Raw genomic sequence first — 14,149 nt, forward strand, 5'->3', positions numbered from 1 at the left:
TCTCTCTCTCTCTCTCTCTCTCTCTCTCTCTCTCTGTTAGTTACCAGGTGTGACACTTTAGAGGTCCTCAGGGCTCAGAGCTCACTTCCACAAAAGTGCACCTTGAAGGCATTTTCCTTCTTGTTATCAGATTGCCCTGCAGTGGGAGAGGGTTAGGGAGGGAAGAGAACCCTAAGGGTAGTTCAACTGAGTCACAGGTTACCTTGAATTTACGTTTGTCCTTGATGAAAGCTTTCCAAACTACAAACTTGGTGATTCTGTTGGTGTGAGAAAACACCTACCAAGAGCAGCACACAAGGGAAAAGGTTTATTTGATGGATTGCTGGACAACCACAAGTACAAAGGAGAGCTACCTGGCCAGCAAGCAGGAAGACTAAGAAATCTCAAAGCCAGCTCACAGGTCACCTCCATCAGGACCACATCTCCAAAAGATTCCATAACATTCCCCCAAACAATGCCACTAACTTGGGACCAACTGTTTAAATACCAGGTTCATGGGAGTCTTTTCTAAACAGCAAACTGAGGACCATTTAGCTAGCTTTCTTATACATGCTAGACCCATCTTCCCAGGGAATGGCGCTACCCCCAGTAGGCTGGACCCTCAAACATCAATTAACAATCAAGATAGTACCACACAGACAAACCCATAGGCCAAAGTGATCTAGTCAGTTCCTTAATTGTGCCCCCCCCAGATGACTTAGGCTGTATCAAGTTGACAACTCAATGTAGCAAGAACATAATTTTGTAGCAATGTTGAAGGTATACAACACATTATTATTAATATTGTCAACTGCTGTAGGTATTGCAGTGTTGATCAACTTGCAAAGTCCTAAATACCCCCTGGTTTCCACCTCTAGGCTCTGGCTAACATCTTCCTGTAACCATTGTAAGGTAATAGTTCCTCCTAAGCTACGTAGTACAGCTCTGTCGAACATCTTCCTATCAACCTTGTTATGTAATAGTTCCTCCTAAACAGTAGAGCACATCACAGTATGTGATTAAGACTGGGTAAGCATGTGTAAACATTAATATTCTGGGAAGGCATTAATATGAAAAAAGAGTATAAGAGAAAATTGTAGAAGACTTTTTAAATTTGTATAAATTACTTTTCTCATTGCTGTGACATAGTATATTGTTGCAGAATATTATTTTCCAAAATGTGTTACATTTGTTTTAATGATGCAAAGATGTATTGCATTCTTCCATGTTGTATTTGTTTAACTCTATGAAGCTGTGTTACTTTGCCTGTCTAAAACACCTGATGGTCTAGTTAGGGGCTGAATGGCCAATAGTGAGGCAGGAGAAAGGATAGTCAGGGCTGGCAGACAGAGAGAATAGAAGGAGAAATCTGGGAGAAGGAGCAAGACAGAACAAGGAGAGAAGGACATCAAAAGCCAGCCACCCAGTTATACAGCAAGCCATGGGGAAAGAAACAAAGAAAGGTATAGAGAAATAGAGAAAGATAAAAGTCCAGAGGCAAAGGATAGAATACTTTAAGTTAAGAAAAGCTGGTGAGAAAGAAGCCAAGCTAAGGCTGGGTGTTTGTACATAAGAATAGGTCTATGTGATTTATTTGGGAGCTGGCTGGTGGGCCCTCAAAAAAGCAAAGAGCAGAAAGAATAAAAAAAAACCAGCAACAGTACATGATAAGAGCATCTTAAGGAAGGAAGGTGTTATTTGAACTCATGGTTCTAGGGTACAGTCCACCGCAGCGAAGAATGCATGGAAGCAGAAACACAGGTCTTTGGTCACATGGCATCTACAGACAGGAGGCAAACAGTTGGTGCTCAGCTCACTTTCCCCTCTTTAGTCAGTTTGGGGTCCAGTCCATGGAATGGTTTCATCGCATTCAGGGTGGTTCTTCCTACCTCAAGGAATCTAATGTAGAAACCAACTAATAACTATCAGAGAAGATTAACTAATTTGGTTTCAAGATCTTCATCTGTAACTAGGTCTCAGCTATCTGGAACACAGACAACACCCAGGAGTCCAGCAATTAATCCATGTTTCACTCAGAGAACCAGTGACCAGAGAAAACAACAGATTCACATAAGATACCAGCCCACTTGGATATGGTCTCTTTTGCTTTAAAAAAGCAGTGGTAGCCCTGATCATCTCTCCTCTCTCTCTCTCTCTCTCTCTCTCTCTCTCTCTCTCTCTCTCTCTCTCTCTCTGACGGTGATCTGTAAGTTTTCCCCTTAAATAAATAAGCCTTTTATTAATCATAATTCCAAACTGGTGTTTGATTGTTTTGTGACTTACGTTTACACACATATTAAAAATCTTTTTTCCATTCCTTCCTTAGCCCAATGATGTGGCAAATGGAAACAGGAAGTCAATCATTTTAAAGTTAGGCTGTCCCTTCTGGTCAGGTGCTCAGTCTTGTCACTGAGATTGACATTGTTTGTCTTTTCTTTTTGCTATCTTCTCTGTGTAGCAGGGACAAATCTACTGCCTATCTTCATCATCTCTGTGCAGTGGAGGAGGGCTCCCAAGCACCAGGACCAATAACGCTTTCCTGTCAAGCTTCCTAGATGACAGGTTAACTCAGAGCAATTAAATCATTAGCACTGTGCACTACAGAATCTCACAGAATAGGATACGAATGTGCTTCTATAACAGAGACTCTTAAGTACCTCTATCAATCTAAGATGAAGCCTACTTGATCATGGTGGATTATCTTTTCAATGTGTTCTTAGATTCAGATTGAGAGTATGTTATTGAGTATTTTTGCATCAATGTTCACAAGGCAAACTGGTCTGTAATTATCTTTCTTTGTTGTGATTTTATGTGGTTTGGGTATAAGGGTGACTTGGCCTCATACAATTAATTTGACAATGTTCCTTCTGTTTCTATTTTGTGAAATAATTTTAGGAGTATTGGTATTAGCTCTTCTTTGAAAGTCTGGTAGAGTTATGTGCTAAATTGATATGGCCCTGGGCTATTTTTTGATGGAAGACTTTTTATGACTGCCTCTACATGTTGTGGGTTATCGGTCTATTTAAATTGTTTTTCTGATCTTGATTTAGCTTTAGTAAGTGATATTTATCAAGAAAATTGTCCATTTACTTTACATTTTCTGATTTTGTGGAATATAGGCTTTTGAAGTATGACCTAATAATTGTCTGGATTTGATCTGGATTTGTCTCTTTTTATGTCCCCTTTTTATTTCTGATTTTGTTAGTTAGGATATTATCTCTGTGTCTTTTAGTTAGTTTGAATAAGGGTTTGTGTATCTGTTGAGTTTTCTCAGAGAAGCAATTCTTTGTTTCCTTAATTCTTTGTACTGTTTTCTTTGTTTCTATTTTATTGATTTCAGCTCTGAGGTTGATTATTTCCTGCCTCTTGGCTGTGTTTGCTTCTTTTTGTTCTAGAGCTTTTAGGGATACTATTAAGTTGCTAGTATGAGATCTCACTAACTTTTTAATGTAGACACTTAATGCTATGAACTTTCCTCTTTGTACCACTTTCATTGTGTCCCATAAGTGTGAATATGTTGTGCATTTTTCATTGAATTCTAGAAACTCTTTACTTTCTTATTTCTTCTGTAAAGCAGTGGTCATTCAGTAGAGAGTTGTTCAGAATCCATAAATTTGTGGGTTTTCTGTTGTTTATGCTGTTGAAATTCAATTTTAATCATGGTGGTCTGACGGGATTCAGGGGTTATTTCAATTTTATTGTATCTCTCAAGACTTAGTTTGTGAACAAGTATGTAATCAATTTTTGGAGAAAGTTCTGTAAGGTACTGAGAAGCAGGTATATTCTTTTGTGGTTGGGATATCCTGTAGATATCTGTTAGGTCCATTTGATTCATAATGCCTGTTAGTTTTATTATTTCTCTGTTTAGTTTTCATCTGGAGGTCCTGTTAATTGGAGAGTATAGGGTGATGATGTTTCCCACTATTAATGTGTGGGGTTCTAAGTGTGATTCAAGCTTTAGTAATGTTTCTTTTACAAATGTGAGTGCCCTTATTTTGGGGGCATAGATGTAGAGAATTAAAACATCACCTTGGTGGATTTTCCTTTGATGAGTATGAAGTATCCTTCCCTATCTCTTTTGATTAATTTTGGTTGGAAATCTCTTTTGTTAGATATTAGAATGGCTACACCAGTTTACTTCTAGTGTCCATTTGCTTGGAAATCTTTTTCCAACTCTTTATTATGGGGTACAGTCTATCTTTGATGATGAGGCATGTTTCTTGTATGCAGCAGAAGAATGGATCCTGTTTTCACATCCATTCTGTTAGCCTTTGTCTTTTTTGATAAAATTGAACCCATTATTGATATTGAGAGATATTAATAACCAATTATTGTTAAGTTTTGTTATTTTGGTGATGGTGGTAATAGAATGTGTGTGTGTACATATGAGTGAGTGCATGTACGTATTGTGTGCTTCCCTTCTTTTGGTTTTGCTGGTGTGAGATTATTTATTTCCTGTGTTTCTGTTGGGTGGAGTTAGCCTCCTTGGAATGGAGTTTTCCCTTTAGTACCTTCTGTAGTTCTAGATATGTGGATAGATAGTGCTTAAATTTGACTTTGTTGTTTATTATTATTATTATTGTTATTATTATAATTCCCACCTCCTCCCATTCCACCCCCACTCCCCCTTCCTCTCCCTCCCCCGTCCAAAGAACAGTCAGGGTTCCCTGCTCTGTGGGAAGTCCAAGGTCCTCCCCACTCTATCCAGTTCTAGGAAGGTGAACAACCAAACAGACTAGACTCCCACAAAGCCAGTATATGTAGTAGGATCAAAACCCAGTGCCATTGTCCTTGGCTTCTCAGTCAGCACTCATTGTCTGCCATGTTCAGAGAGTCCGGTTTAATCATATGCTCTATCAGTCCCAGTTCAGCTGGCCTTGGTGAGCTCCCATTAGATCAGCCCCACCATCTCAGTGGGTGGGTGCACCCCTCATGGTCCTGACCTCCTTGCTCATGTTCTCCCTCCTTCTGCTCCTCATTTGGACCTTGGGAGCTCAGCCCGGTGCTCCAAAGTGGGTCTCTGTCTCTATCTCCATCCATCGTCAGATGAAGGTTCTATGGTGATATGCAAGATATTCATCTGTATGTCAATAGGATAGGGCCATTTCAGGCTCCCTCTCGTCAGCTGCCTAAGGAACTAGCTGAGGACATCTCCTTGTATACCTGGGAACCACTCTAGAGTAAAGTCTCTTGCCAACCCTAAAATGGCTCCCTTAATTAAAATATATACTTCCCTGCTCCCATATCCACCCTTACTCCATCCGAACCCTCCCATTCCCCCAAGCTCTCCCCATCCTCCCTTTCTTTGACTTCAAATTCTATTACAGAGCTACAATATTGAAAACAGCTTGGTATTGGCATAAAAACAGAGAAATCAGCCAATGGAATTGAATAGAAGACCCAGATATTACCCACAAACCTATGAACACCTGATTTTTGACAAAGGAGCTAAAAGTATTCAATGGAAGAAAGAAAGCGTCTTCAACAAATGGTGCTGGCATAACTGGATGTCAACCTGTAGAAGAAAGAAAATAGATCCATATATATCACCATGCACAAAACTCAAGTCCAAATGGATTAGAGACCTCAATATTAATCTGAACACACTGAACCTGACAGGAGAGAAAGTACTCTACAACACATGGGCACAGGAGACCAACCACTTCCTACATATAACCCCAGTAGCACAGACAATAAGGGCAACATTGAATAAATGGGAATTTAGTTTCTCCTAAAACTGAGAAGCTTCTGTAAAGCAAAGGACACTGTCATTAAGACAAAAAGGCAACCCACTGACTGGGAGAAGATTTCACCAACCCCATAATGGACAAAGGTCTGATCTCCAAAATATATAAAGAACTCAAGAAACTAGACTTTAAAATGCTAATTAACCCAATTAAAAAGTGGGACACTGAACTGAACAGAGAATTCTCAACAGAAGAAGTTCAAATGGCTAAATTTGACTTTGATAGAGAGTATTGTGTTTTTTCCATCTATGGTGATTGAAAGTTTTGCTGGGAACAGTCTAAGCTGGCATCTGAGGTCTCTTAGAGTCTGTAAGACATCTGTCCATGTCATTCTGGGTTTGAGAAGTCAGGTGTAATTTTAGTAGGTCTACCTTTCTATGTTACATGGTCTTATTCCCTTGCAGCTTTCATTGTTCTGTATGTTTAAAGTTTGATTAGGATGGGGGATGAATTGTTCTTACAGTTCAATCTATTTGGTGTTTTGTAATCTTCTACCTTTTTAGGCATGCCCTTCTCAATGCTAAGATTTTTTTCTATGATTTTATTAAAAATATTCTGGATTTTTGAGCTGGGATTCTTTTCCTTCTTCTATTCATATTATTCTTAGGTTTTGTCTTTTCATAGTGGCCTAGATTTCTTGAATGTTTTATGCCAGGAATTTTTTAGACTTAACATTTTCATTGACTGCTGAATCAATTTCTTCTATCATATCTTCTAAAGCTGAGACAGTGTTTTGCATCTCTTGTATTCTGTTGATCATGCTTGCAACTGTTGTTCCTGTTCACTTAACTAGACTTTCTATCTCCAGAATTTCCTTAGCTTGTGTTTTCTTTATTGTTTTGACTTCCATTTTGAGGTCTTGAATAGTTTTATTAATTTCCTTTATCCACACACATATATGTATATGTATACACACACACACACACACACACACACACACACACACATATATATATATATATATATATATATATATATATATATAGAGAGAGAGAGAGAGAGAGAGAGAGAGAGAGAGAGATTTTTAAGGGATTTATTCAGTTCTTCTCATTGTTTGTGTTCTCCTGGATTTCTTTATGGGATGTATTCATTTCCTCTTTAAGAACCTCTACCATAAAGTTGGTTTTAAGGTTGTTTTCTTGTGCTCCAGCTGTGTTGGAATATTCAGAGATTGCTGCAGTAGGATAGCTGGGCTCTGGTGGTGGCATAGTGCTCTGTTGTTGATTGTCTTTTTCCATTGGCATCTAGACATCTGGACTTGGGGTAATTATAGGTTTATGTGCTGATTTCTGCATGTATCTTTGTTGGATGGATACTTTTCTCCTTGTTTTCTCTTTCCTTGCAAGTCTGAGTGGCCTGTGTTTCTGGTGACCCGTGAGTCCTTGGGTCCAATAGGGTATCTCCACTAAGGTTTTGGGTACCAGTATTGCCTCTGGGATTCTGGGATTCTGGAAGCTGGTGTGGCACCTGGGATTCTGGATACTGGCATGACTTCTGGGGCTCTGGGAACCAGTGTGTGGAGCAGTGTGCTTCTGCTGGAATTGTGGACTGGCATACAGAGATGCTGGGAATGCTGTTGGGTAAGGTGGGCAGCTCTGAGGAGGGCAGGTCTTACCTTGGTACCAGCATAGCCTCCAGTAGAGTTGTAGGCTTCTTCCAGGGTTGTGGGCCTGGATATGGAAGTGAGGTAAAGGGTGCTGTTGGGAAAAACTTGGTGGGATCTGAGGCATCTTTGAATGCCTAGGATAGGTGGGTCTTACCTGGGATTCTAGGTACCAAACATGACCTCCAGAAGAGCAGTAGACTTCTGAACTATGTCTGGAATTTTTATATGAGTTCTGGGGTAGAATGCAAGTTCTCATATTTGCCAAACAGGCACTTTACTTAGAATGTTATTTCCCTAGCCATCAATTGCATTTCTATGGTAATTATTTTAAAAATCAGAATAATAAGACATTTCTTACACGCAATAAGATTCTTAACAGCCAGCATGTATCAAATGTCATAATTATTATGTTTAAATTCAGAGATCCCACATTAGTGTTATTTGTGAGTGATGACCACGTGCATAGAGAACAATCAGAATCAGTCAAAAGACTTTGCATCTTGTCTTAGTGAGGGTTTCTATTGCTGTGATGAAATGCCATAAACAAAAGAAAGTTGGGGAAGAAAACATTTATTTGGCTTTTACTTCCATATCACCATTCATCATCAAAGGACAGGAGCTCAGGCAGGATCAGAACGGGAGGCGGCAGCTGATGCAGAGGCCATGGCTCGGTATTGCTTACTGGCTTGCTCTTTACAGTCTGCTCAGCCTGCTTTCTTATTGAACCCAGGACCAACTTCCCAGAGGTGGGCCCACCCACATAAATTACAAATAAAGAAAATAACCTACAAGCCTGCTTATACTCCAATCTTATTGAGGTATTTTCTCAAATTAGGCTTCTGCAGTGACTCTATCTTGTGTCAAGTTGACATAAACTAACCAGCACAAATGACCCTTTGTCAACTACACCTGTAAATACATTGCTATTATACCATAGCCTTCCTTTTTTATTCATCCCCAAGATCTTCCCTTTAAAAACAATAATCACTTTAAGTCCCACAGTCTTTACAAATTCAAACACTTTAAAATTCAGTCTCTTTAAGAAATCCAAAGTCTCTTAAAACCTAAAGTTTCCTCAAATGCCATTTCTCGATTGTATTATAGTATTGTAAAATTAAAAAAAAAAAAGAAATACTTTCTTATTTCACGAGGGATGAACCAGGACAGAGTCACAATATGAAGCAAAACCAAACTCCAACAGTCTAAATAACTCAACATCCAAAGTCTACAATTTACACACAGTCTTTTAGCTCCTCTAAAGGCCTTGTTTCACTTCCCCAGCTCTGCCTTCTGCAGCCCACACAGCTTGTCTTCTGGGCTCCCATTGGCTCCACTCCTCTGCTGCTGCTGTTCTCAAAGGTCTTCTCATGATTCTTGTATCTCCAAAATTCTGAGTTCTTCTGCTAAAATTGGGCTCCACTTTCACCAATAGCCTCTCCTAGGCTCTCTTTGGAGTGACAAGCATCAACCTATCTTCATGGCCCCTTAAATTCTCTGCCATTAAAGTCCTCTCCTGGCCTCTCATAGTGCCAAGACTCAGCTGTTCTCCATAGTCTCTTTATTCATTTAAAACCAATATCACCTTACACAATTAAGTTCAGCTGCTAGCAACATGTTCAGCAGTTGACACCTCTGTAACACAACTTCTGTGTGGGGAATCTCATAAAATCTTCCCAGAAGATTTCTCCTCAATGATGAAGGTTTCTCTATCTATCTATCTATCTATCTATCTATCTATCTATCTATCTATCTATCTATCTATCAGAAAACAAACTATTCTTTTCCACAATCCGAGTTCCCACTCCCTTCCCTCCTCCCACTCCCTCCACATACCCTCCCACCCCACCACACCCCCGTCCAATCATCAGAGAGAGCAAGGGACACTTCCCTGTGGAAGGTCCAAGGCCCTCCCTCCTCACTATAACCAGGCTAAGCAAGGCATCCATCTAAAGAGAATAGGTTGACAAAAACCCAGTACAAGCAGTAGGGATAAATCCTGGTGCAACTGCCAGTGGCCCCCCAGTCTGCCCCAGCCATGCAACTGTCAACTGAGAGAAATGAAAACCTGGTGAGAGTGTCAGAGTGACCTAATCGCTTTCCGCCTGAACCACACGTTTAGGCTAGGCTATTTTGAAAAACACTTCACATGTGACAAGGGCCATCGCTAGAGCAGATGACAACTGGGAGAGCATTGCCTCAAGGATAGCCAAGAACTAGCCAATTAAAAATATGTCCATAATATGCTTCATCTGCACAATCCAAGGACAAGTAGGAACAGGCCAACTGAGGACATACTTATGTCCATAGTTCATTTTCATAATGATATCATGCTTATTGTATTCCACGCCCTTTTGTAATCATTTGCTGTCCTCAATTAGGTCTGGGTATGCAAATTAGGTGAGAACTGGTGGTCCTGCAAGATTGTCTATAAAGTCCTGTAATCTTTGGGAGGCAGCTCCTCCCACCCTCACTGCATTGAGTGTACTGGATGAGTTCCTTGCCTAGGCTAATACTGTGCTTTGGAATAAACATTGCTTTTTTCCATCTAAGTCCTGGATCCCTGGTGGTATCTTTGGGGACAAGAGTCGAGGCACAAAACAACCACACTCAGAGAGACCAGTTTTGTCCCGTGTTTGATCCTTCCCAGTCTGGCTGGAGTTGGTATGCTCCTATTATCTCAGGTAAACTGTTTCACTGGGTATTCCCATCATGGTCTTAACCTATTTGCTCAAATTCTCATTCCTTCCACTCTTCAGCTGGACTTTGGAAGCTCAGTCCAGTAGTCCAATGTGGGTCTCTGCCTCTGTTTTCATCAGTTGCTGAATGAAGATTCTACGGTGATATTTAAGACATTCATAAGTCTGACTACTGGGCAAGTCAAGATCAGGCCCCCTCTTCTCTATTGCTGGAGTCATCCTTATGGATTCCTGGGGATTTCTCCAGAGCCAGGTTGATGCTAATCCTACAATGGCTCCCTCAATCAAGATATCTCTTTCACCATTAAATTTCTCAGTCCCAGTAAACCAGCTTCAATTACCCCAGCAAAGCAAAGGTTTTACTGTAGTAGGTAGTTTGTTAATCACAGCTGATTCTTCAGCCCCAGCTAACTAGAGACACAGAATCTTAATGCAAAATAACAAATATCCTCAATAAAGTCTTTAAAATTAACTCTAAAACTTCACAAGCCATGCCTCCATCTTTTGCATTGCTCTCAACATCCTCCGTTCTCTTACTGAATCAAACATTGAATGAACATGCAATGGCTTTTCTTACACAATGTTCTAAAAAAATTTCCACAATCCTCCCCTAAACTACATGGTCAGGTCTGTCGCCGAAATACCCTACAATGCTGGTATCAACTTGCTTTAGAGTTTATGCTTCTTTAGTGAAACAAAATGACCTAAACCAAGTTGGGGAAGAAAGTGTTGATTTGGCTTATACTTTGATTACTGTTCATCATCAAAGGAAGTCAGGCAGCAACTCAAACAGAGCAGGAACCTGGAGGCAGAAGCTAATGCAGAGGTCATGCAGGGGTGCTGATTACTGGCTTGCTCTTTATGGAAATCTCAACTGTAGGGCCCACTGGTCTACCCCTCCTCTCGGGTTTTATCTTGAGGACAGCTTCTGGCCAGACATCTTGTTGCAGATTTCAGCTAAATATCGTGTTTGCTCCTGTGCTCCCTCTGCCCCTGGTGGTTAGCTATAGGGCCACTGTTTACTCCATTTTGGGCTTGGTAATTTTCTACCTGTCTGGGGAGATTTCCATTGTGCAGCAGCTAGGTATATAAGGTTTTTTCCCAAACTTGAATAAACGGCATTCGATTCTCTCCTCACAGATGACCCAGGTCTCTTGTGTGTTCTTTTAATCTCCAGGCCCGGTACAGTAGTACAAATTGTACCATAGAGAGTAATGCAGGCATTACACTCAACCTGCTTTCTTGTAGAATCCAGGGCCACCATTTTAGGTGTGGCACCACCCACAATGGACTGGGCCCTCCTCCATCAATCACTAATAAAGAAAAGATCTACAGGCCTGCCTATAGCCCGATCATATGGAGGCACTTTCTCAGTTGAGGTTCCCTACTCTCCAGTGACTAGTTTGTGTCAAGTAGATATAGACCTTGCCAGCATTCCAAACACAATGTTGCTGCTACTACCAAAAATTTTTCCTTTATTTCTGACAGCTATCAAGATTTCAAGTACAAATAAGGATTCCATTCATGACAGTGAACAAATACAAAGAACCAAGGTGTTAGATCGGCAAAAATTACAAAATTCATATACAGAGAACAATGTGAGTTTTCCTAAAAAGGAAAGACTTGATAAACATATAGCAACGATGAGTAGAGACAAATAACACTAAAAGGTCATCAGTCTTCCCAAAGCTTGTCACAGCGAGAAAAAAATATTACCAAATATCAGACAGAGAAGTCAAAGAAGATACACACACTGAAAAGACACTCTGTTTTCACAGACTGGGGGAGTTTAAATAGTCAAAAAGTCTATAGAACTCAACGTGCTCCAAAGAGTCCATACAACTTCTATGACATTCTCCATATAACTAGTAAAAGAACCTTAAAGACACTGGACCTCCTGACTTCAACAGATACCATGAAACTGGAGCTTGGTATTTATTTGCAAAACACAGACACATAGATAAACAGAAGAGAATAAAGACTTCAATAAACCCACACATTTACAGAAAATCAATTTTCAATAAAAGTGCTAAGAGCACACAAACATATTGGGAAAAGACAGCAAATAAATAAATAAATAGTGTTAGGGAAATTGGATAACTCACATGCAAGAGGTTAAAAGTAGAGTGATCTCTCACACAAGTTGTAAAAATCAAATACAACCAGAAGGACAGCTCAAATATAGTATTTGAAAACCTATATTGTATATAAGTTTATATATTATATATTTATATGTGCAATATATGAATGTTATATATTGCATATATGTTTATACATAATATAGGTTTTAAAATATAAATACAAAATTCTATAAATATAGGATGATAAAACCACTAGAATAAATCTTAAGAAAAATATTCGGGAAAGTGGAAACAGTAAGGACTACAGACATTTCAGACAAGGTTCCAAAACCCCAGGCAACAAAACCAAAATAAACAACTGAATTACATGATAGTAAAAGACTTCTGGTCAACAAGGAAAATAGTCATCAGTAGCAAGAAGGGGACTATCTTCTGAAAAGAAGAAAATATTTACAAACTCCACTTCTGAAAAGGATTTGATATTTGAAAACATATAAGGAACTTAGGAAAAAAACTACATGGTTTTATGAACAATAAACCTAAATAGACATATCTCAAAAAAGACATACAAAATGGCTAGTGGGCACATGAAAAATTCTTAACATCACTGATCCTCAGGAAAATGCCAATCAAGCCAACAGAAGATAACAGCTTACTCCATAAGAGTAATCTACTTTTAAATAAAATAGGTACTATTAAAAACACCAAAGAAAAGTGGGTGTGCAGATGGAGAAGGCAACCCCTGCACAGTGGAGGTGAAGTAGAAATTAGAATGGCCATTTTGGTAAATGGCATGAAAACTTCTCAAAAAGTTGAAAACAAAGGTGCTATGTGATAAAGCTATACTATTTTAGGATATACATTCAAAGGGAAAAGAAATCAATGTTGAAATGTTGAAGAGATGTCTGGGCACTATTTATAACAGATGAGAGATGCAGCAACTGCCTGTGTGGAAATGATGAGCAGAGTGAGAAGTGTGACGCACACACCCTTGTGAACAGTATTTGGCCATGAAAGGAAAGTCTGTCATTTGCAGCAACATGGATGGAACTTGGGGTTCATCCATGTTTAAGTAAAAAAAAAATCCAGACAGAAAGACAGATATGACATGATCAAATCTACATGGTGCTCCAAAAATATCTATAATTGCTATGTATCAGTTAAACCTAATCCTATTGTCAAAATGTAAGGACATTAACAAAAGCAAAACCTCACTTGAATTCACTGCGTTAGGAATAGAATTGTACACTGAAAGAACTATTTTTCTCCAAAATGATAATTGCCACTAGGCACTGCATGACCAAATTTTGTAAGGTTACTTCTTAAATTTAAAGAATACAGTGACAGAAAGTAATCACATTCTACAAATTATACCTTCGTCTGACAAGGTTGGCTCATTAAGTTTTCAGTCTCTGTTGATGGCCAGGTGGTCACTGGCTTTGATAACTGGCCATGCATCTGTGTTGATTGTTGCTGTGTGTTCTCTGACCTGGAGATACCATGACATTGTTAGAGAAATCAACCGAATACTGACCTAACACTCCCCCTCCTGGCAGCACATTGTCAGTGAAGGGTACCAATTAGACTCTGAGAGCGATACTTTATAATCTGTCTCCATGGAGATCATATCCTCTATATTCCAAAACTTATCATCTGCTGCACAAATCCCAGATCCATACATGTAGATAATTAACACACTCCCTCAAGTATAACATAGGCATTTAAAAATGACAATGTTTAAAACAGAATTTTTAATCCTCTCTCCAAAGCTTGCTCCCCCTCTATTTTTGTATATATTTGTAAAAGTTCTCTTTACTGTTAAAACCCTTACTTTGGGCAAGATAATGCTTTCCTCTCCCTCGTTCTCCATTCCTGTCCCTCATGAAGCCTGCCCATCCTGAGTTTCTACCTTTTCAGTCTGTCTCCTGACTACTACTGTAGCCGTCTCTTCAAAATGCTTCTTCATTCTTCTCTTCTAAGATCTACCTTCCACATCCGAGAGAGAGAGAGAGAGAGAGAGAGAGAGAGAGAGAGAGAGAG

The 14,149-nt window shown here is 39.5% G+C and overlaps 1 protein-coding gene across 1 annotated transcript in view; it reads right to left on the reverse strand.

Annotated features, from left to right (window-relative positions):
• The window catches only part of LOC101993096 (OX-2 membrane glycoprotein-like), a 47,083-nt gene that overhangs the window by 301 nt on the left and 32,633 nt on the right, over window positions 1–14,149 (reverse strand). The window contains exons 5-6 of the mRNA XM_005345122.1: window positions 7,342–7,396; window positions 203–277 (exon numbers count right to left, since the gene is read on the reverse strand). Coding sequence (XP_005345179.1) covers window positions 203–277; window positions 7,342–7,396 — 130 coding nt within the window. The remainder of the gene's footprint in view (window positions 1–202; window positions 278–7,341; window positions 7,397–14,149) is intronic.

Source organism: Microtus ochrogaster, chromosome 2, assembly GCF_000317375.1.
Source record: "Microtus ochrogaster isolate Prairie Vole_2 chromosome 2, MicOch1.0, whole genome shotgun sequence".
Taxonomy (NCBI): domain Eukaryota; kingdom Metazoa; phylum Chordata; class Mammalia; order Rodentia; family Cricetidae; genus Microtus; species Microtus ochrogaster.